The sequence below is a fragment of the Thermobia domestica genome, chromosome 11, assembly GCF_964235325.1.
Source record: "Thermobia domestica chromosome 11, izTheDome1.hap1.1, whole genome shotgun sequence".
Lineage (NCBI taxonomy): Eukaryota > Metazoa > Arthropoda > Insecta > Zygentoma > Lepismatidae > Thermobia > Thermobia domestica.
The window spans coordinates 93,570,252-93,594,300 of NC_137464.1; the positions used below are offsets into that span (position 1 = coordinate 93,570,252).

Below are 24,049 nucleotides of genomic sequence, written 5' to 3' on the forward strand. Positions count from 1 at the left end.
AGTACTATTTTTTTTTGTACTGTTATTTCGTTTAGTAAGGAGCTTTTATTACACGCAATTTTTATTTAATTCTCTGTTTCTCTTTTTAATTACTGTGAAACTATTCAAGTGGACAAGTTTAAGAACAAAATCACTGGGCACATCGAAGAAAGAAAGGGAAAAAAAATCTTGAATTTCCTGGCTATCATGTTGATATTCACTATCACTACTACTACTACTGACATATCAGTGACATGATCAGTTCTGAGTAGCAACTTGATCAAGGGACATAAGGTGACCAAATACTATCCGAAAATTTATTTGTGAGGGCGATTCGCAGGATATTAGAAACGATTTTATTCCTCGGACCTTATTCCACGCATAACAAAATTAAATATAGTTTTATTTATTTATTTTATTTTATTTTATAAGGATATGGATACTACGTTAAGTACATTTAAATGATAATGGAAGAACTGGTTGGTACAATCAAAATATACAAAAACCTTGAGAGAAAACCCAGATATAATACTGCCACTGCACAGAATAGCAACCTGCCTTTACAAAAACACTTCCAGAATCTAACTGCTTAGCTGAGAGTCGCCGAACATAGAAAAAAGTTAGTTTACAAAGTGAACATTAGACTAGGAGAACTAAGTATAATACCACTCCAGTCTAGCTATCAGTTTTAATGGGGTTTTGCCAACATGGTGCAACTTTCTTTTTCTCTGTTGCTTTCTTTCTCAAACAACTCAAATAAAAATTTCAACACAGATCGTACCGGAAAAACCTAACAATGATCATATAAATATATTATGGCTGTTCACTGTAAGGTTACCATATATTCAAAATTCTTTAACATCTTTTTTTCTTCTTTTCAACACTTGAGCCTACGTCAGAAGTTAAGTTTTGAAATATAGTAACAATTTGATATTCTCGCATTTGCCTAAATGTACACAAACTGCTTTGTTTCAGGTCACAATTCACTTTGAATTATTAACCTTCTCATAGCTTGACTGTACTCAATATTGAAACCCATAAAGTTGTATTAGTCATCATATTGTTTTTTCTTCCATTCCAATCTGATTCAATATTCTTTCCTTTCTGCCCTAAGATGTGGAGCGAGATGGGTAAAGATTTATGCGAAAAATTGAGTATCTTAAGAATCCATCAAGTTAGAAAGATGAAACTTGGTATATCATATTAACTTTTCATTAGAAGTAAACGGACAAATGTTCCAGCGTCTTTCAAAATTTCGGTTTTAATGAGGAAAAAGGGCATCTAAATATATATATAAAAAATATGTACGCATTTATGTATGTTACAGCACAACTCGAAAGCGAAGCAATTTTAAAAGAACTTCTTACACTTATAGCTCACTAGAGAGTAAGAAGGGGACACGTGTAAAATATAATCGAGAATGACTGATATTAGTGTCGAATCCATAGTTTTATGGGTCGTTGAGATGATTGGTGACACTTCCGATGACATTTAAGCTCAAGTTTAGGCAAGACACCCCTAACACCCGCAGAGGTTTGGGAGGGAGGGCATAGGTAAAAGTAATCGAAAACGATTTATATTAGTGTCGAATCCATAGTTTTTTGAAAATCTCTGAGATGACTGGTGATTATCGCGATGATATTTTAAATCCTAACAAAGATGGGGCATTTCAGTTAACATATATGGCTTCCCCAAAATCAAATACAGTATTTTTTTACATATTGGGGAAAGTGAATTTGTGACCACTCTGCATATATATATTTGGTATACAGTATTGCTTTACAAACGACACCTCACGCGGCAGTATTTACTAAGGTATAAACTACAGAAGTATGAACAACATAAGATTATATATAAAAAATCTTATATATACCGCATATAGTAATTTATACAGAAAAAAAGTTAAATCGTTGCTGTTGAATTAATAAATACAGAAGTCGTTATCAATGATTCTGCAACACTAGCTGCAATCATCAAATACTAAATCGAAGTCGCTAAGATCACTATCTGTAATTACCACGAACCCCAAATCACTTACTTACCTTATCTATTCAACCTATAGCTGTACATAACATCAATACCTTAACGAATACTACAATACTTTTTCTAAAAATCGCAGGATGTAGTAACATGAATCTAGCTGCCTCCCGCAATTAGAAATTCACTGTAACGAGTAAATATGTTTTATATTTTTCTAATAGTCGGCGTACCTTGCGTTAAAAGTCCAGTCATTCGCCGCATACTTTGGTAACTCTTACTATTTAATACTCAACTATTTCGTACTGCAATGAGTGTCAAAGACGCAAAGCCCCAAACATTTTCATATGCTTTAATAGTTGTAATTTTCTATATTTATTACCTAACTGCGAACTGACGTTAAGCCGCATACTAATTAAGTAGTAGTGGTGGTAGGGTTACTGTATAGCAAAACTAATGCAAATATAGCTTATGCGACTTTGTTATATCGATAACTGTTTATATCTCTTTTTCTCAACCTCAATTCATTTTGACTGGAGATATGTGACAGTTCCTTCCTGATGCGTAAACAAGCCCATCGTACTTTGCACGTGGAACATATTGTAACATTTTATATTTGTATGCCGCTTACATTATAAGATTTTATACTTACACAGCTCCCTTTAATCTTCTGGCTGGAAATATGAAGCTGTCTGGGTATTTAGGATCCCTGAAGGAAACGCTATAAAAAGAAATATTAAATAAGTTACAAATTAATAATCTTACAATTATACTCCTATAGAAAAAAATATATATGATGTAAGTCATAGTAAACAGAAACAATGTACTACCAATTCTTTAGTTGGATGGGAGTATGTTCAAACAAATTACCTATAATCTCCCCACTTCAAATTTCAATTCCTCAATAGTTCTTGTGCTTCCGAAGTTTCGTGTCTTCGTTGAAGCCTTAATCATAGAACGTAAAAAATAAGAGCAAAGGTATGTACAACAAATAGAACATAATCACTATCGTCATAAGTATTCTGCCATTATTGGCAGGTCACGGTTTTCAGCTAACTTCTTTGTCTTCACGTACGATTTTTCTGTTGCTGTAACATATATAGTTGTTCTGATCAGAAACCACTTTAGCAGCACGCCAGTACCACCTCGTGGCCTGGGGGGCATCAAACTTTCAATATACGTTCCGTAGGGCATACCACTAATGACTCAAAATGGTTCAAGATGTTACATGTATTGGTGTTCGGCGGGGTGCTTTAATTGTCGCCTCCTTTGCTCCATTCCTGTTTCCTGCCACCATACTCTCTACCACGTTCCTCAGGATACAGTTTCTTGTTAGCCATGTCCCAACCAGTTTCTCTTCCTCCTCTTAGTAATATCTAAAAATGGTCTTTTCTTCGCCATTATTTCTAACACTTTCTCATTCGTTTTCCGCTCTACCAAGCTAAATCTCTTCATTTTTCTCCATACCTACATTTCCAAAGCTTCGAATCATTTTTCATCATTACAATACTCCATACGAAGCAATTTATGGGTCTTTTTCTCAACTTCTTATCCAAGATCCCACAAAATAGACCTTTTTCTCCCTCCTAAAAGCTTCTTTCGTCACTCCCATTCTCGCTTTTATTTCACGTTCGCACTTCATATTATCACTAATAATACTACCCAGGTATCGAAAACTAGTCATCTGTTCTATTTTCTCCCCTCCTACTTCTATATTTGACATCGACCACTTGGAAACCAATCACCATGGCTTTTGTCTAACATTTTTCTCTTTGTGATCTAGATTTGTGCAATATAATTGTTAAGAGTAAATGTAGATTGTGAACATGTGTATCATTGGCCAAAAGTAACTAGCCTTGAATTTATATTTTGAATATGCTAGTATATGAGGAATTAGCCTGGGATTTATAAATTTTTGAGATGCTTTTGTCTTTCGATTTTGTTTGCGTTGAGGTTTGTGCTGTTGCAAGCAAAATATTAAAGATTCCGGATGGACATTGGTGTTGGAATATGTCCATTCTGATTAAATAATTATTATGAAGTGTAGTGTAACGAAGCCTTGTGCTGTTGGCGGGCTAACTCGTTTAAATACTCTATCTAGAGAGTGCTGTAATGAACCTGAGTAGTGGGATACTCGTTATATATGAAGCATTTAGACGTGGTGTATTTGTATCGTGAGTATAACATAATATGACGGCAGGTCAGACCATAGCTATGCTAGTAATGTAAAAATATGCACAATGACAGGTTGGCATCTCATTAATATTGCCTTATTTGTGTCATTATAGGTTTTGCTGAATAGATATTACAGCCAGAAAACTAAGCTGCGACAACACGTTGGACAAAATCAAATACCGAGCTGTGGTTAGGCTCTTCTATCTTTAACGAAAATCGGCTCAAACGAAACATGAAGAGATGGAAGTACCCATCTTATGACACAGTGAAACGCTGGAAAAGTACCTTTAAATGGGGTCGCACAAGTCTACATGATGACTAAAGAAAAGATCGTTCCTCAATGGCTACAGACCCAAGCGTGGTGGCAAAAGTTGAGCTTTACTTGAAGATAGACGTGTAACTATTAATTGTTTAGCCAGTGATATGAATATTAGGTCAAGCATCTGTTCACACCATATTACATGACATTCTGCACATGAGCGACGTGGCAGCACGGTGGATTCTTCGAATGCTGACATCTTTTCAAAAACAGTAACATGCGCAATGGGACAAAGCATTTTGAACTTATACCTCAAAAACAAGGATTTTTTTTTTCAACGGATTAGTGACTTTAGATGAATGCTGGATGTATCTACTTGACCCTAAAACCAAAGAAATGGTACATCGGGGAAACATACTTTACCATCCATTCTCGAAAAGGATACAGTACAGTATTCATCTAGCATGGTTATGTTGTCCGTGTTTTGAAACCATATAGGTGTGATCTTCACTGCAACTTCAAAAAGATGCTAAAATTACACGAATCTATTTCAAAAGGCATGGAATGCTATCAAGAGCAAAGAGACGAGGTTTGATCTCAAAATATGCGTTGCTGCTAGCGGATAAGGCACCCGGACACCAAGCAGAAGAAACACTCACTTTTGTGCGCCAATATGCCTACAAACCTTTGCCCCCACCCACCCTATTCACTCAATCTGACTCCGTTGGATTACTTCTTCTCCCAAAAACATCTGCGAGGCTGAAGTTTTAAGGATGATGAGAAGCTCATTAATGTGGTGGTAGCCTGGTTTGCCTCCAGTTCCACAAACTTCTATGCAGATGGTATTAAAGAACTCATCCATAGATATGAAAACTGTACGACATTATGAGGTGAACATATAGATCCACCTATGAATCCGTCTATGAATCTCCTGCCTCACGCCAAGACATATCGCTGGCGTAGGTAATTTGCAGATGAGTCGAAGGTTTGTGAGGAACAACTAGTATGGTTAAAGTAAATAATAGGCAACTTGGTAAATATTTATATAAGGTTATCTAAAAATTATTGAGCCTTTGGAGGTCAAAATTGAGAGAAGACATTTACTGTGATTTGAAAGTAATATGAAATTATACCTGTATATGAACCATTTTATTCGATGACCTGCCATTTTTTCGGCAACACCGTAATTCCGTCACTACAGAACTTCTATGGTTTATCATCAAAGAATTGTAACACGTAGTTTTTACAGTCCTCTTTTGAAACTGACATAATACCATTCTGGCATTCGGAGAGACCGAAACGAATGATAGTTTGATTGTGCCAGGCCCAGGTTATATGGTAAATGCATTAAAACCTCCCAAGCTAAGTTACCTTAATTTCTGACGGGTCAATAAAGATATATGCGGTCTGGCGTTGATAGCGTGGTATATGACACCCTTTTATTTCTATTGACCTGTTCCAGCCATATCTAATGAATTGTTAAATGCACTCGCGTTAACTGTCGACAGTATGCGTCCGCTCTGACCGATAATTTTGAAATCTGCGGATTTTTCCTTCTTTCTGTTTAAGATCCCTAATTAACATACCTCTGAATCTTTTATTTATTTATTTACTTTAATTTTCATAGAGCATGGCTTTTGTAGGTTTTTAGTATTTCTATTTCAAGTTTCATAAAAAACAGACAAAAGAAACTTGGATAAGAATATTCTTAAATAGAGACTGAATGTTAGGAAAAATATATGTTTCTTAATGTTAAAGATATGATAAAACTGAACACATTGAAGTTCATTCGGGAGGGTCTATCCTTCAATTTAACCAAAATTTATTTTGCCTATCCGCTCTATATTGCCTATACTGTAACTAAACGGCCGAAAATTGTTTATTCTTTGCATCTGTCTCAAACCAGGACTTAATTGAAAGAACTACATAGATCTTTTGTTTAATAAAGGTTCTGTCGTTCCTTAGAGATTAAAAATTGCAGAAATTAACTTTCACCAAGTCAAGTTCAAGCTGCACTGCATACATGGAAATAATGTTACCACAAGGAATATGGGTGAGTTATTACCGCTAATAGGGACTTGGACAAATTAAAGAGAAATGCACAAATGCTAAATAAATATACCGTGTGAAAACAGGAATATGGTTGTATATTCTTAAAAATGTGTTGTACGATCAAAGACATATGAAGTTATCAATCGAAACCTTGAAAAGATACTGGAATGACAATTAATGATTCTTTCATCCAGGTCACAGTATAATGATTCCTTGTGACGAACTATCAAAATGTACTAAATTAAAACAGACGTAATAACTTATTTATTTATTCTTCGACCATGGCCAATATTTCTTTCATTGAACTGCTGTATGTAACGTGCGGTAAAACTTTTGACTGCTGTAAAGTGATAAAATTCTATAATTAATTTATTAAATACACATTAAAAGTATTTCAAACTTCTTTCTGAAAGTATTTCATAGTTCATACCTTTACAAACAACGATCAGGTATTAACAAAAAATTGGCTACTTACCAATGAATCCTCCCTTGAAAAATTTAAAGGTTTTGACGTTTCGGAACTCTCAGCTGGTTCCTTCCTCAGTGGCAAGGTAAAAAGGATTAATACAGAAAGGAGAAAAAAGGAGTAAAACCAGGAATACATATCACTATATAAAAGTAACGTACAAAAAAGATCCTGAGATGAATAGAACAGAATGAAGAAGCAAAAACTTGGATTGGAATTCCTTATTTTCCACAACTTTCAACAAAAATTCAACGTATTGTTGCAAAGCATAACATACCTGCTTCAAGTATTCCCCCCAAAAGTTTACAAAAACATCTCACTGGATTTAAAAGCTATTTTGTCGATCCATTAAATAAGGTAGGTATTTACCGAGTCCATTGCGAATGTGATTCCTCATACATTGGCCAAACTATACGTAATATTAATACGCGTGTGAAGGAATATGTTAGATAATCAAAAAAGTCACATGAAGAAGGCATGTCGGGTTTAGCGCTTCATCTAAAACAACATTCACATAATATAAAACAGGTTAAGGTAATAGGTTCAGCAAAATAAAATAAAATAAAATAAAATAAAAAATAAAATAAATAAATAAATAAATAAATAAATAAATAAATAAATAAATAAATAAATAAATAAATAAATAAATAAATAAAATAAAATAAAATAAAATAAAATAAAATAAAAGGAAATTAAAGAATCGTTCTTTATTCATAAATATAAACCTGCATTGAACCTTGATACTGGCAACATTGATCGAACTTGGGTACCTACCTTTGATGCCTACTTTGGATCTGGCAATAGTGGCCTAACATAGATACAACGTTCTTTTTTATTCAGTTCATTCTTTCTTCATTCTGCTCTATTCATCTCAGGATCTTTTTTGTAAGTTACTTTTATATAGTGGTATGTATTCCTGCTTTTACTTCTTTTTTCTCATTTCCATATTAACCCTTTTTACCTTGCCACTGAGGAAGGAACCAGGTGAGAGTTCCGAAACGTCAAAACCTTTAAATCTTTCAAGGGAGGATTCATTGGTAAGTAGTCTATTTTTTGTTAATTTTGAATATCCTCCCATGCGCCCATGTAATTATAACGACCAGATATGTTTATAGGTTATCTGGACTCGTCTAGTTTCAGTTTTGCATATCACTGGATTATCTTCATTATTGTAAGTTCCATTTTAGTGCCTACTATTTGAACTGTAAGTGCTTATTTTCCACATCTAATTTCTCTCTACTACAATTCAAAATGCAGTTGAATAATATCATAAACTCTGCTTCTTAAGATTACTAAAAGAATCAGGCCAAATTTCAATATCGTACGAGGGATCTTCAATAATTATTGTCCCAGGTATATTTAAAATACTTGAACTGGGATGGATGATGGGGGATATTGTAGCCTAATGTCTTAGATGCCTATATGCTAAATTTCAGAACCATAGCTGCTATATTAATATTCTTTTTCTGTCGTTTCAGGTATGAGAGGTGACACCTAGCTTGAAAAATGGAGAAAACCGAACAACGAGCTGTCATCAAGTACCTCCAGAAAAAGGGGTTAAGCCCAAAGGAGATTCATGAGGACATGATCAGTGTGTTGGGTGATGGGACTCCTTCCTACCAGGTGGTAAAGAGCTGGTGCCGCGACTTCCGTTGCGGCAGGGAAAGCTGTCAACAGGCCCCTGGTGCTGGTCCTCCAACAACAGCATGCACCCCAGAAAACATTGATGCTGTGCATTATACGATTATAGCAGACAGACGAATCATGGTGCAACAGTTAGCAGACATCATGCACATCTCTGTATGCTCAGTGGAAACCATTGTGCATGAACACTTGGGATTCAGAAAGGTGTCAGCGCGATGGGTACCCAAAATGTTATCTCGTGAACATCAGAAAGACAGAATTCAATGTTCAATGGCTGGTTTGGAGGTTATGGGGGCAGACCTGAAACAGTTCTGTGATAGATTTGTGACAGTGGATGAGACGTGGCTCCACTACTATGATCCCGAGTCCAAACGACAGAGCATGGAGTGGCGGCACAGCAGTTCGCTTTCCCCACGCACGTTCAACGTGCAAGCATCAGCACGCAAGGTTATGGCCACAATTTTTTGGGATGCGAAGGGTGTGCTCCTTATTGACTACCTGGAGGTTCGACACACTATCAAGGAGCCCTATTATGCAGCTCTAATCCCTAAGTTACGCGAAGCAATCAAGGAAAAACGGCGCGGGATGTTGCAGCAAACGGTGCTGTTCCACCAAGATAATGCTCCGGCCCACAAAAGACATCTTACTGGTGCCGCAATCCATGCTGCTGGTTTTGATGTGTTGGAACATCCTCCCTATTCACCCGACCTCGCCCCTCGTGACTTTCATTTGTTCCCAAAGTTGAAGGAGCACCTCAAGGGGAAGAAGTTTCACTCAAATGCAGCTGTTATTGAAGCTGTGGAGGAATGGTTCATGGCTCAGCCAGACTTTCTCTGAAGCTGGCATAGTGGCTTGACAGCATAGGTGGACGAAGTGCACTACTATGAAAGGAGACTTTTTGGAAAAATAATACTGCTTATAGGTCAGGGATAATAATTATTGAACCACCCTCGTATTTTTAGATGTCACCCGCTGAAGAATGTTTGCTACCACCTAACGGACCGTTGTGTTAACTTTTATCATTCTACAATTAAGCACAGTTTCTCAAAAGTAGAAAATGGAATATGTATAGTCACCGTTACCCCATGGAGATATTAACGCACTGACTCCATTAATGAACTCAAACCGAGATAATCCCTCTGGCTTTTCTATTTTATTTATTTTATCCTATTTATTTTTATTTTTGTATTATATATATATATATATATATATATATATATATATATATATAGAGAGAGAGAGAGAGAGAGAGAGAGAGAGAGAGATAGATAGATAGATAGATATAGATATATATTTTGCAGAAAACAAGGATAAATGGCTATAGATGCCGAAAGCGCAGAAATCTCAATCCTAATTCCTAGAACTCAAAAATTCGCTTTCGTTCAAAACTTATCGTTTGAAATAACGGACAGACGTAATCACCATTACCCATTAACATGTAAACGAATTGACTCCATTAGCGAACTCGGTCGAAATAATTGCTCCACCTACCTCGTACTGAAAAAAAAAAGAGTAACGGACGAACGTATCTGCTAATGTTACAATCTTATAATGGCCACTTGCGGATCCTAATAATAGTTCTTATATCATTTTAGTTCACACCAAGTTATCTATTCTCATTTGAAATGAAATTTTTCAGTTTAACGTCCTATGATTATGCCCATTAGACTAAGGGAGACGGATAATTAAGTCAAGTGAATGATGGAAGGATTGTTGGAATGTGAATGTGGGAGGAAACGGAAATACTCCGAAAAAAAAAACAGGAAACGGAAATAATCCGAAAAAACCCACAGACACGTTGTCCACCACAAATTTACTTGGCCGGGGATCGAACCAGGGACCCTATGCACAACCTAAGGAACATTTCAAATAAATCTGCCATATTTACTTTTAATGTGCTACGATAAAAGAACAGTAGAGCGCCATTCACCTTAAATATATTTACACATAAAACACAAAGAGCTTTCTCATGGCTACATGGTTATCATACGCATCTTTTACGCGGGAGATCCGGATTCGATTTCCGGTGATACCTCATGTGGTACGGATCGTACGTGAAGTTGTACGTCCACTTGACATAGAGCATCGCTCCTGAAAGGGACGCTGAAGTCCAATGAATAAACAAACCTTTCAGTTTCTAATACGATCTGAACAATGGCTTTAGTATTGAGAGAAGATAGAATATATCTGTTAAGGGCCGTTTCACGAAATTGATTCCTTATAAAAATGTCCTTGATGGGCTTATAAAAATTTCCTTAATCCTTATTTATGATTTGGTTTTTGGAGTACGTAAGTAGTTAATGTCACACCAATTTATGATCTATGCTTGAATTTGAATTATTCATTTTTACTTTTTGTAAAATTAATTCTTTTATTGGTAAATGTCACTACCATAACGTGTCCCCAGCAACAAATACGTAACATTCATTATATTTGATAGTACTTACAACTGTTAGAGAACATGAGCCCATTTATACAAATGCATAATTGCACCTTTCTTTTACGGTCATTCATTCATTCATTCAATTTCATTTACGGTGACTTATTTGCTACGAAAGTGGTGTCTCTAGCTTTTACTATCACTACCGTTACCGGTACTAGTTACTCTTTCATTCTTAAATGTTTTCGGTTTCGTAATATTGCATTCGAATCAAATTTGCAGCGTGTCTTGTATCCTTTGCATGTGTTGTAGGCACATGGGATCAGACGAATGGCGGTCTGAAGAATTTTATCGCTGCTTTTGTCTACACGTGAGTTGAATTATGTTTTCTTATGGTCACCACCGTTACATAGATTTCTGCTACAAAGATAATGTATAACTGGAACATTTTGCTTTTGTGTTGTAACTCTTTTAGACCAGGTTCTTCCTTCATTCGTTTCGACTTGCCACCTATCCAACATTTTCTAGAAATTTTTGTAAGACGAAGAAACGCCATTACCATAACGGTCATTACCGTTACGTGGAATTTCGTTACGTTTCTTAACGTTACACTTAAACAGACACTTACACAGAATGAACGTGTACTCTACGTTGATTTCTCTGAGATCTATCAGTGTAAATGTTCTGAAGAAATACAGCAAATGCATTTTGGTGCTTCTCGCAAGCAGATATTATTGCATACATGTGTTGTCTATGTTGCCTAAATTTGAAAAAAAGCGTTACGGTAATGACAAATAAATCTAATGGGTTCGGAAACTTTGTCTCGTATATTTCATGAAATATAAACGTTCCGGCGCTGCCCTGTATAAGGTATATTTGCCACATATTTACGGGGAAAAAAATAATTCAAAATAATTTTTTTCTTTTTCTTTCGATTTTGAACCTTTAATTTCGACCCTAACCGTGAAACAGCCCTTAAACATACTTTTAAGTCATTAGCTAAGGTTTTGTATTTGTTAGTAATAGTAACACTCTGCAAAGTTCCAATTTGAATTGTGAACATAACTTACCAAATGATCTGATTATCTTCAATGACAGGAAGACCACGCACTGGTGATTCCAATGATCTGTAAAAACAATAGACAATAAAATAATAACTTGGTCGCTATTAAATACAGTACTTGTTTCATCAAAATGAAATTTGCATTAGTAATGGAAAAAATTCCCATCTTTACTTTCCCACTTTCCCCAGTCTCCCGCTGAGGTAACAAAGAATATTTATTAAAATCAGTCTTATTTTTCGTTGTAATTATAAGTTCAAGTCACGAATTTGTAACTGTTTCATAAAGTGTTCTTTAAAGCACACGAAAGATGATACTGATTTTCTGAATTAATTCTCATCAAACTGTAAAATACAGTACATTGAGTATCTTGAAATACCTTTGACTGCATAACAAAAAGTAAATGAAGTCCACGTACCTTTGCATATTATGATATTTTTATTTAAAAGCCGATGATTTCGATATCTATAGAAGTTCTCTAGTATCTTTGTCGACGGAACGTTTCCTTGGAGTAGCAGATGAAGTTACATATTAGTTCTTTGATATTTTCATCCAAGCATTAACTGAACAACTTCTTAAGAAGAGTTTTTCCTCAACTATCGCTAGATGAATTCCAGGGGGAAAAAAATCAATGTTTTTTTATGAAGTTGCTTGTTCAAAATTTGTATCAAGATATTGAAAGGACTAACATGTAATTCATCTATTCAATCCACTCCTCCCAGGTGACGTTTGCCTCGACAAAGATACAGAGGACTACATAGGTATGCAAATCGTCGGCTTCCAAATAAAAATAACAAAATACGAAAAAAAGATACTATGACTTTACTTTTTATTATGAAATTGCGTATTACAAAAAAAAAAAAAAAAAAAAAAAAAAAAAAAGTATGCTACGTACATTAGAAAGAAGTTTTGTATCACTAAAACTATTGCACTTAGTTCACAATCTTCATCACACAAATGACGTGAAATATAAAAACTTTAGCATACAAAATACATTTATTGCGCACCAAAAGGTATGTGCCAGTTTCTTATTCAACAAAAGAATGTTTTTTCTGTGTTAAAGCAAGCAAGTCGATCTCAACAACGGAGAATTCGCTCTATTATATTAATAGTATCCTTCTTGACATATCCACCAGTAAGTTATTGCTGATCTAACTAGTACCACTCTTCAATGGTGATCGTCAGCTGTGACGTACACGAAACACAGGCGTATAAAATAGGGAAACACGTTGAATGACAAGCAAGTTGCTCTCGTTCATGATATCTGCTTTATAGAAACGTCAAGAAATGCTAATGATACTACGATATATTATTGAGAACCCTGAATGTCACTCTGAAACATTACTCACTAGGGATGATTCCATACCGGGACCAAGTACCTGGATAAAATCTATACATCGTCTGAAAGCTCTTGCCATGAGAAGTACGAAACCGTTTTCAAATCACGGGCAAACTCGCAACCTGACCCTATAAGGGGCCAGTTTGTGATGTTTTTGATTATATGTATGGCATATTCGACATAATTAAAAATGAATGTTACGATGCATCACGCGTAAGCACCTTAACCTATCATGTTCCTTTTTGGCTCATTGTTAGAACGTGGCTCGGGCAAGGGTTTGGTAAAATCACTTTGCACCCAAATGTACCCATTTCGTCAGTGTTGCCAACAAATTGTAAATACAATGTGGCAGATGATTTCTCTACCACTGGATGTATATCCATGTAACGTGGCATAAATGCCATTCGTTACTAGAGAAAATATATTGTGGACGTATTCCTCTCTCAAGGATCCCAGTTTGTCAGTGTTGCCAACCAATTGTAAAAATGAGGTGTGAAACAGGTTCGTACGAAGAGACGATTATTCACCAAGCTTGGCAGAAACATTACACGACATTATAGCAAAAAGACGTTGTGTGTGACCATCTCCCAACCATTCTACGTTGTCAGTGTTGTCAACCAAGTGTAAATATCACAGTGTTGCAAATGGCGTGCTTGCAATTGAACAAATATATAACGAAAGTGACATATAACGAACTGGCCTCTTATAGGGTCAGGTTGCGGGTTTGCCCGTGATTAGAAAACGGTTTCGTACTTCTCATGCCAAGAGCTTTCAGACGATATATAGGTTTTATCCAGGTACTTGGTCCCGGTATGGAATCATCCCTAGTCAGTTGCCATCTTGAAGGACTCGTTAACGACATCGTCACACACGTGTAGTATTTCCAAGGAACATGGAGCCGATTCTAATACGGTAGGGAAACTGTGTTAGACATCGAGTTAGTGGACACGGGGGGCAGTGTTGGAAAGAACCAGATCCCCTGAGCAGAGTGATGTCAGAAATCCGGCTCAAGCCATGAAGCCTCAAAAATGGAGTCCCGAAGTTTTGAGCAGGGTCCCTTCTATACGCCTATTGAATATGGAGTTGTTAGATGCGGATGGTCGCAATGGAAAGGTCTGGGTCTTCTGAACACAGCGATACTGTCAGAAATCGGTCTCTGGCCCCAAGACCCAAAAAAATTGTCCTGAGATTTAGCGCTCGGGTTCTCTCTATTCGTCTATTAAACATAGAGTTCTTGACGCGGGTGGTGGCGTTCGAAAGATCCCAGCCCCTAGTACATCGATGATATGAGAAATGGGACCCGAGACCTGAAGCCCGAAAAATAACCTCCCGAAGTTTTGGACTGTGGTCCCTTCTATTTACCTATTAAACATGGAGTTTTTGGAAGAGGTAGTGGCGTTGGAAAGGTCAGCGTCGTCTGAGCACAGCGATAATGTCAGAAATCTTGCCCTGGCCTTGAAGCCGCAGAAATAAGGTCCCGAAATTCTGGGCTGGAGTCCATTCTTTTTCTCTTTTAAGCATGGAGTTGTCGGATGCGGATGGTGGCGTGGCAAAGGTCCGGGTCTCCTGAGCACAGCGATGATATCAGAAATCGGGCCCTGGCCTCGAAGCGCCAGAAATAAGGTCCCGAAATTTTGGGTTCGAGTCCATTCTTTTTTTTTTTTTTTTCCTTTCTTTTAAGCATGAAGTTGTCGGATGGAGATAGTGGCGTTGGAAAGGTCCGGGTCTCCTGAGCACAGCGATGATATCAGAAATCGGGCCCTGGCCTCGAAGTGCCAGAAATAAAGTACCACAATTTTGGGCTCGGGTCCATTCTTTTTCTCTTTTAAGCATGAAGTTGTCGGATGGGGATGGTGGCGTTGGAAAGGTCCGGGTCTCCTGAGCACAGCGATGATATCAGAAATCGCGCCCTGGCCTCGAACTGCCAGAAATGTGGTCCCAAAAGTTTGGGCTCGGGTCCATTCTTTTTCTCTTTTAAGCATGGAGATGTCGGATGGGGATGGTAGCGTTGGGAAGGTCCAGGTCTCCTGAGCATAGTGATGTCAAAAATCGGGCCGTGGCCTCGAAGCCCCAGAAATGGGGTCCTGAAATTTTGGGCTCGGATCCATTTTATTTCTCTTTTAAGCATGAAGTTGTCGGATGCGGGTGGTGGTGTTGAAATGGACCGAGTCTCGTCAGCACAGCTGTGATGTCAGAAATCAAACCTTGGCCTCGAAGCTCCAGAAATGGGATACAACAGTTTTTATTTTTTTAGCTCGGGTCCCTTTGATTCGTCTTTTGAACTTAGAGTTTTGGATCCTGATGGTAGTGTTGGAAAGGTCTTGGTCTCTTGAGCACTGCAGTGATGTCAGAAATCAAGTCCGGGCCCCGAAATTTTGGGTTGTGTTGTAACCTTTGCTGTGGCTTAATCTCAATACCTGATTGTGCAAGATAAAACCATATATAGAGAGAGACCAATTGATGGTTTTATTTCGCGCAATCAGTATTGAGATTGAGCCACAGCAAAGGTTACAACACAAGCCAAAATTTCGGTGCCCGGACTTGGTTTCTGACATCACAGCAGTGCTCAAGGGACCAAGACCTTTCCAACGCCACCACGTGCGTCCAAAACCTTCTTGTTTAATACGCGACTAGAGTAGTACCAAGCCCAAAATTTCGGGACCCCATTTCCGGGGCTTCGAGGCCAGGGCCCAAATTCTGACATCACCGCTGTATTCAAATAACCCGGATCTTTTCAACACCACCAACCTTGTACAACATCTCCATACTTAATAAGCATATAAAGAAATATGAAATGAAATCTTTGAGTTTTACGTCTCACGGTTATGCCGGCTAGGCTAAAGGAGACGGTGATGATGAGAATGAACGAAATGGTAGAATGAAGAGTGGGAGGAAACGGGAGAACCCCGAGAAAACCCACCCACATGGTGTTTGTCCACAACAAAGTTCACTTGACTTCAGCGGGGATCGAACCTGGGACCGCACGCACCATAGGTGAACGCTCTACCACTAAGCCATCGCGGCAGGCTATAAAAGAGACCCGAGTACAAAGTCAGGAACCTCATTTCAGGAGCCTTGAGTTCAGGGCCCGATTTCTGACATCACTGCTATGTTTAGGAGACCTGGACCTCTCTAACGCCACCACTCGCACCAAGAACTCCATGCTTAAAAGAAAAATAGAATGGACCCGAGCCCAAAATTTCGGGACCCCATTTCTCGGGCTTCGAGACCAGGGCACGATTCCTGATATACCAGTGTGCTCAAACACCCCGACCTTTCCAACGGCACCACTCGTACAACTCCATGTTTAATAAGCAAATAGAAAAGATCCATGCCCAAACCTTCGGGACCCCATTCCTGAGGCCTCGTGACGGAAGCCCGATTTTTGACATCATCAATGTATTCAGTTGACCCGGTCCTTTCCAATGCCTCCACCAACTCTATGTCTAAAAGGGTTTCCCTATCGTAGGAGGATTTTAATGGGATTTTCGCCATGCTCTTTCTTCAAAACACTTTACTAGCTATTATCAGAAACAAGTCATGCGACACTCATAGATGTACTGTAATTTGTGCACTCATCGATCAACAGTAATTTTTATCATACCAACTCTGCCGACTCTTCATTATTTCGTGATCAACTATAATGCCCACTGTAATGTTCAAGTGTAAGAGATGGACCTTGATACAAGTGTCTAGAGAGAAAATTGGCATTATGCATGGTAAGATACATAACGCCTGAGTATGCCATGAAATCAAATCTTTTGTAGGTGTGGTGCCCTTTCGAGAAGTAAGTTGCCGATATCAGTCACCAGTGGTACTTGTAATCCATGGACAGTCCATGTAACTATGTAATAATAAACATAATGTTATATATTATTGAATATATATTGTTCACATTGCAACACCCCACATGTAAAAAAATTGCAAGAAAAATACTCACTGTAAGACTAATCAATAATTGCAATTTTACAGTGTATTCTACCCTGTAAATCTCTGCATTAGGAGAGACATCTGTGAACTGAGATAAGCAATACTATTTGCTTCTATTACGTTCTATCCTAACCCACAGAAAGCTAATGAACTCGTTAAACACCAAACCAAACTCACAGATACGAGGAGGATACTGAAAGTCGTGAGCAACATGTTTTCACAACCGTAATCTTTAGTTGTAAGTGAAGCCGAGTATATCACTTCAATCAACAGACCTTTCTTTCTTTCCAAACATTGACGCTGTCTGTTGCTAGCACGTGACCACAGACAGGATTTAGAAAATGGCGGGCAGCGATGTTTCGTTTCGACAGCGTACTGTGATTGAATTCCTTGTTAAAGAGGACTAATCTGCTTCTGAAATTCACCGCAGACTGCAGCGTGCCTATGGAGATGTGTGCATGGGTGCCAGCACTGTTAGGAGGTGGGTGAAACATTTTAAGGATGGAAACACGAATATTGAAGATGAACCTCGCAACAGGCACCCACGAACTACCTCCACGGAACGCAACAAGGTTAATAAGTTGATTAGGGGAGATAGGAGTATCGCTGTGAATGAAATCGCTGCAAACTTGTTGTTGGATATAGTGCGGTGAAAGGAATGATTCACAGCTTAGATTATCGGAAGGTTTGTGCCCGTTGGGTCCCATGTTTATTAACTGAGGACTACAAACGTCAGAGACTAACAACTGCCCAAACCCTTCTTCAGAGATTTCGACATGAAGGTAATGACTTTTTACGAGTATTGTGACTGGAGATGAAAGTTGGTTCCATCATTATGAACCTGAAACAAAAGGACAGAGTATGGAATGGCACCACTTGAATTCCCCACCGAACAAGAAAGCGAAGACAGCGCAATCGATAGAGAAAGTTATAGGGAGCGTCTTCTAGAATGCACACGATTGCATTCTGGTCGACTTTTTTGAACCTGGACAAACCATAAATTCTGCCCGCTACATCCAGACACTTTTGAAGCTCCGTCCTGCCTTGCGTGATAAACGTCCTGGAAAAAAGATTATCCTTCAACAGGATAATGCGAGTTTATATACTGCATGTGCCACCATGGGACAGATCAAGAGATTTGGGTGGGAAACACTTCATCCTCCCTATAGCCCCAACATGGCACCCTCCAATTACCATCTTTTCGGTTTTGTGAAGGAACAGATACGAGGCTAACGATTGAAACACTGGAGGATATTTGGCACGCAGTGCGTCAGTGTCTACGAGCAGCTGGAACGGAATTCTATCTCAAGGGTATTTTCAAACTTGCAGAACGATGGGAAAAATGTATGAAGAAAAACGAAGATTATATGGAAAAGTGAAAGAAAGGTCTGTAGATTGAGATGATATATTTGGTTTCACTTACAAATAAAGATTACGGTTGTGAAAAAATGTTGCTCACGACTTTCAATATGCCCCTCGTATATTTTAAGAGCTAACGAACTCGTTCGAAATCAAACCAATACAAACTAAGACAAACAAGCTAATTATTCGACTACTCAGAGGAGTATAGGTAATTACAATAACTAAAACAAATAATAAGAAAAAAACAAATGGGTTCAATTCATCCACATTGATAAAAATATAATTATACAATCCACTTACTCTTCTAGTGGTACGCAATTATCTGCAGGCAAAATCGTCCCTCTCATTCCTTCAAAAAGTTTGCCATCCATAGGAGTCTCATCTGTTGGCTTTGTACCATTTTCATATAAGGCAGATAAAAACTTAAATCCCTTATGCTTTCTGTTTACATATAGTCGATCATCTCCACGAATATTTCTTTTTACTATAAGTAAACATCAGAGAATCACTATAAAACAAACAATTTCACAACACACAAATATATTAAAAATTGCATTCCTTAAAAACAATCTAAATTTTTTACTCTATTATACCTTTAAATGCGGTTAGAATACAAATTACAGTGTGAGTATATAAAAATTTAAATAAATAATACTGACATACGATCGACTTCTCTTCTCTTAATACTCAGTCTATGAGTCATTTAGTACCTTCTTATGTTTGTATTCTAAACAATCATGTTAGAATCTTTAATTCTGATTTGACATGATTAAATTAAAACTCTTTTCTTTTCATCATTTAAACTTCAATCTATAGGATAGAACGTCCCTAAATCTGGATACATAGGTAATATCACCAACTACCACTATTATTAAGTAGTCTGCTTTTAGGCAGATCCTGGAACTATTTATTTATTTATTTATTTATTTTTTAAAGGTTCGGGCCTGGAAATTTTTCTTTCACGTTTCTCGATCTTCAACTTCCTCTTTTAACTCCCAATATTTTCTTATATTTTCAAATCATCGTCAGTTGTATTCTTCTTCCTACTCCTCGTTTTCCTTCCATCTTTCCCTCTATGGCGGCATGAAAAAGACAATTTCTTCGTAAGATATGTCCAATTCAATTGACCCTCCTACGAAGAATGCTGACTAAAAGCATTCTATTCTTCCTACCTGTTTTACATCATCTTCGTCTGTTACTCTCTCCGTCCATTTTATCTTCTCCATCTTCCTCCACCACATTTCGAAGCTCTCTAAATATTTCTTCTCTGAACTTTCGTAATGTCCATGTCTCTGAACCACACAGTTATACTCCCTATATAACACATGATCAGTTCTTTCCTTAATCCAATATTATGCCCTCTAATTAAGAGTGCTCTTTTATCGTTGAATATCTCTTTGGCTACTGTAATTCTTCACATGATCTCTTTAGTGCAGTAAGCGTCTCTCATCAAAATATCTCCCAGTTATTTGAAATGTTCTATCTCTTCAAATGGTCTTTGTTCTACTGTGACTCTATCACGAACAATTAAATACATAAAAAATAATCTTCTGTGCGACATTTGTTTCCCTCTTCAATGCCAGTATTTCGCTTTGTTTACTATTGAAACATTTTTTTTCGGGGTTAAACTTCCAAAGAAAAAAATGTATTTTCCCTTGCATTTGCATTCCTGTTTTATTCTTCTTCATGCCAATAAGCAAAGTTCAGCTCGTACTACTAAGAACTTGATGAGAAAATCTTGTAAAATAAACTCAATACCGCATCCAAACTACCATGAGACATTCCTGATTTCATCAATTAATATATATATACTAATTTTTAGTTCTCCAGAAAATCTTGTTGTCTGTAATAAGTATGGTCAAAGAGGAATAATACAATCCTACTGTCTATCCAGTCTACCTTTACCGAGGTTTAATTCTGGTTCCTTGGTTCTGATATAAAATGGATTATATAACTAATCTTTGACCACACTTATTACAGAAAAGATTTGCTGGAGGATTATAAATTAGTACATGCATAACACGATTTATCTATCTATCTATCTATCTATCTATCTATCTATCTATATATATATATATATATATATATATATATATATATATATATATATATATATATACAGTGGCGGATCCAAGGGGAGGGCTATAGGGGCTATAGCCCCCCCCCCTTGACGCTCAGGTTTACACTGGATAAAATGGGCTTCAATCCTGTTTTACACTGGATAAAACGGCAAACTATGATTCAGCCCCTCCCTTGATCATATCCTGGATCCGCCACTATATATATATATATCAAGCACGTGCCTAACAATCTTTATAAAACGAAAACAATAGCTCGTGCCTAACAAGCTTTCTAAAATCAGATATTTAAGTTATTGGCAAAATTGAAATCAAAAAATTCAAACTTAGCACGCATTGCCTGTGATTGATGTAGGTGTGTTCTTGAATGTTATTTTACAGTTTCTCGTATTCTTTTTCTTCATAGATTTTTTCTGTGGACATTAGGAAGAGTATGGAGTTCCTGATTCGTTCCCATCTCGTGCCAAGCGGGCTTTGTCAAGGATAACACGGTGTGAGTGGGTTTTTTCGAGGTTCTCTCGTTTTCTCTTACTTATTCCACCTATTCTCATCATCGCAGTTTCCTTTACCCTACAAATCGTGGGCCATAGAATTAAGATTTAATTTCATTTCATATTAATACTCATTAGTTTTAGAGAGAACAAGATTTCTTGTCAGGTAAATACAGATTAACTCGGGAACGCAAAACGGAGCTACTGGAGTTGGATATATATTGAATAAGAAGAGAGGATGACGTGTATGAAGTTACACCTAGTAAACGACAGTCATAGTAGTAAAACTAGTTACCAAACCGAAGGATACAACTATCATCCAGCTATAAATGCCAACGACAGCGCACAATGATGATCATGTAGAAGTTTATGAAAATATCATGAAAAACATAAAACGGGAAGACAATCTTATTCTGGTAGAAGGCGCAGAAGGGAAAACAGTAGAAAAATACTAACTAGGAAAGCACAACGAAAGAGGAGAAAATCTGCTTTGAATTTTGCATGAATTTTGCACGAAGAAGCAGCTAGTAGTAGTAAATATTTTGTTCAAAAAAACATAAGCACAGAATTTATATGTGGAAAATACCAGATTTAAAAGGATATCAAATAGATTATATACGCGCAAAAGAGAGGTTCAAAAACCAAATTATGAATTGTAGTAGTTACCCAGATGTGGAACTGGACAGTGACTACAACTCAGTAATAGTAAAGATTGAGTTGAAATTTAAGAAATTTGGAAAAAAAGAAGAGAAATGGAAGACTTCAAGTTACATCTAGTAAACCAGTCATAGTATTAAAACTAGCCTCCAAACCGAAGGATACAACTATCATCAAGGTACAAATGCCAACGAAAACGCACGATGATGATGATATAGAGCAAGTGTATGAAGCTATCGAAAACGTGATGAAAGACATAAGAGAAGAAGATAATCTTTATTTTGGTAGGAGATTGAAATGCGATTGTAGGAGAAGGTGCAGAAGAGAAAACAGTAGGAAAATACTGACTAGGAAAGCGCACCGAAAGATTAGAAAGACTAGTTGAGTACGGAGAGCAAGCTAGTAGGCAATACTTTGTTCAAGAAACGTAAGCGCAGAATTTATATGTGGAAAACTGAATATGTTATTGCTTAATACATATTTTGGGGTCATTACAATTGTGAAAATTTTCATTTCATGTTTCATTTACTACAGACATTTCAATTTCACACAATAAGCATCTTCCCGTGTTCCGACTTTAAGGACATCCCTTAAAAATCTCTACCTACATGTGTCCTCCACACTTCATTCTATTCCAATTGCTTTCTTTGTTTCGTAGTCCTTTTTAAGGAGTTTTGGTTTACATATTTAGTCTGTAGGTACGTCTTTTCGTACGGGATACACAAATTCTCAAAGAACTATTTGATGGATCACAATCAATTTTGGCCAGGATGTACAATGTCGAAAGTTAGGAATCAAGTGCTATTGATGGAGGTGATACGCAAACCAGAAGTGGTAGAAATCAACTATTTCCGGTATCAACGTCGTCAGCATAGAGCAAAAAGGGTAACAGAAAGCGAGATGCGATTTTCTGCAATCAATTCGCACAGTACTCCACTCTTAATTCTTTACTAAAATCGGAAGTAATAGATATCCACTACAATTTTCGGTTTCAATATTCATCTTCATAGAGCAAAAACGACAGGAGATAGCAAAAAACAGTTTTATTGGAATCTATTTAGCGTTTAAAGATTAGGTGCCATCTGCTCTCTTAATTCTCCATTCAAGCCGGAAGTGGCAGAACGACCACTTCCGGTTTAACGTTGATCCCTATAGAGTAAAAGTACTAAACAGCAATAAGCACTTTACTGCAATCAATTAAATGTCCATCTCAACTCTAATCTCTATAAAAATCTCTCTATAAAGTGGCAGAAATCTACTATCACTTCTGGTTTCATTATTAATAGAGAAAATGTCACGCCATATAAACCATACCCCTTCATATAGTGTACTGTACAAGTGACATGGATATTTGTTTCATTTTGTTATTCTATTTCACTTATATTCACTTGTATTAATATTTTACTTTGCTTTTACATTATTTTCCATTTCCTGCACGCATCATAACACTTTATCTCGTCAAATCTTGGCTTGCTCAATTCTATGTACCAATGCTAATGTTCAATATCGTTCACTCTCACAATGACTTACTCTAGTCTTGCCTATGTATAAAACCCACGCTTAAAATTTACACTCATACTGACAAGTTACACAAGATAGTATAATATATTTAAGGAATCATAGAACAAAGTAAGTTCTAACAATATTGCCTTTTAAATCTTCATTATAACATATTACCTACAAATTACAAGTTTTATGAATAAATTTCCACTTACTTTCTGCTGCTGTTAGCTTTTCATACAAGGGCTTCAACGCTTTAAAAAGCCGTTTCTCGTCCACAAATGGTAGTAATGCAACTCCTTGCCACGCGTATTTTTTACCATTTAAGTCAATTTTGAAGTCCTCTGGATAAAAATCAATGATTGGAGAGAACTAGGAAGGAAGAAAAAAAAGTTCATCATCAAGGCATACCTAAATATACGAAAACTAGCAGAAAACACGTCTTACACTATGTAGTTACAGAGGTTCTTTCTCTGTATTGTCCAAAATATACCGAAAAGGAACTCCAAAAATGATATTTTGTATGCAATATATATGCCTTGTTTAACAGGATGGGAAAAATGAAGGTAAATACACTTATTATGATAGTCAGCACAGAAGTAGAGTAGGAGACTCCTGAATGTAGATAATACTTTCAGATACATCTAACGGTAAAATATACAATATTTTACTTTTCTTGTAAAGAGTGCAATTCATCAT

General features: G+C 37.0%; 1 protein-coding gene across 1 annotated transcript in view; it reads right to left on the reverse strand.

Annotated features, from left to right (window-relative positions):
• Rat1 (5'-3' exoribonuclease 2 Rat1) overlaps window positions 1-24,049 on the reverse strand; it is a 308,185-nt gene that overhangs the window by 216,282 nt on the left and 67,854 nt on the right. The window contains exons 13-16 of the mRNA XM_081730827.1: window positions 23,566-23,722; window positions 18,925-19,108; window positions 12,003-12,059; window positions 2,609-2,677 (exon numbers count right to left, since the gene is read on the reverse strand). Coding sequence (XP_081586953.1) covers window positions 2,609-2,677; window positions 12,003-12,059; window positions 18,925-19,108; window positions 23,566-23,722 — 467 coding nt within the window. The remainder of the gene's footprint in view (window positions 1-2,608; window positions 2,678-12,002; window positions 12,060-18,924; window positions 19,109-23,565; window positions 23,723-24,049) is intronic.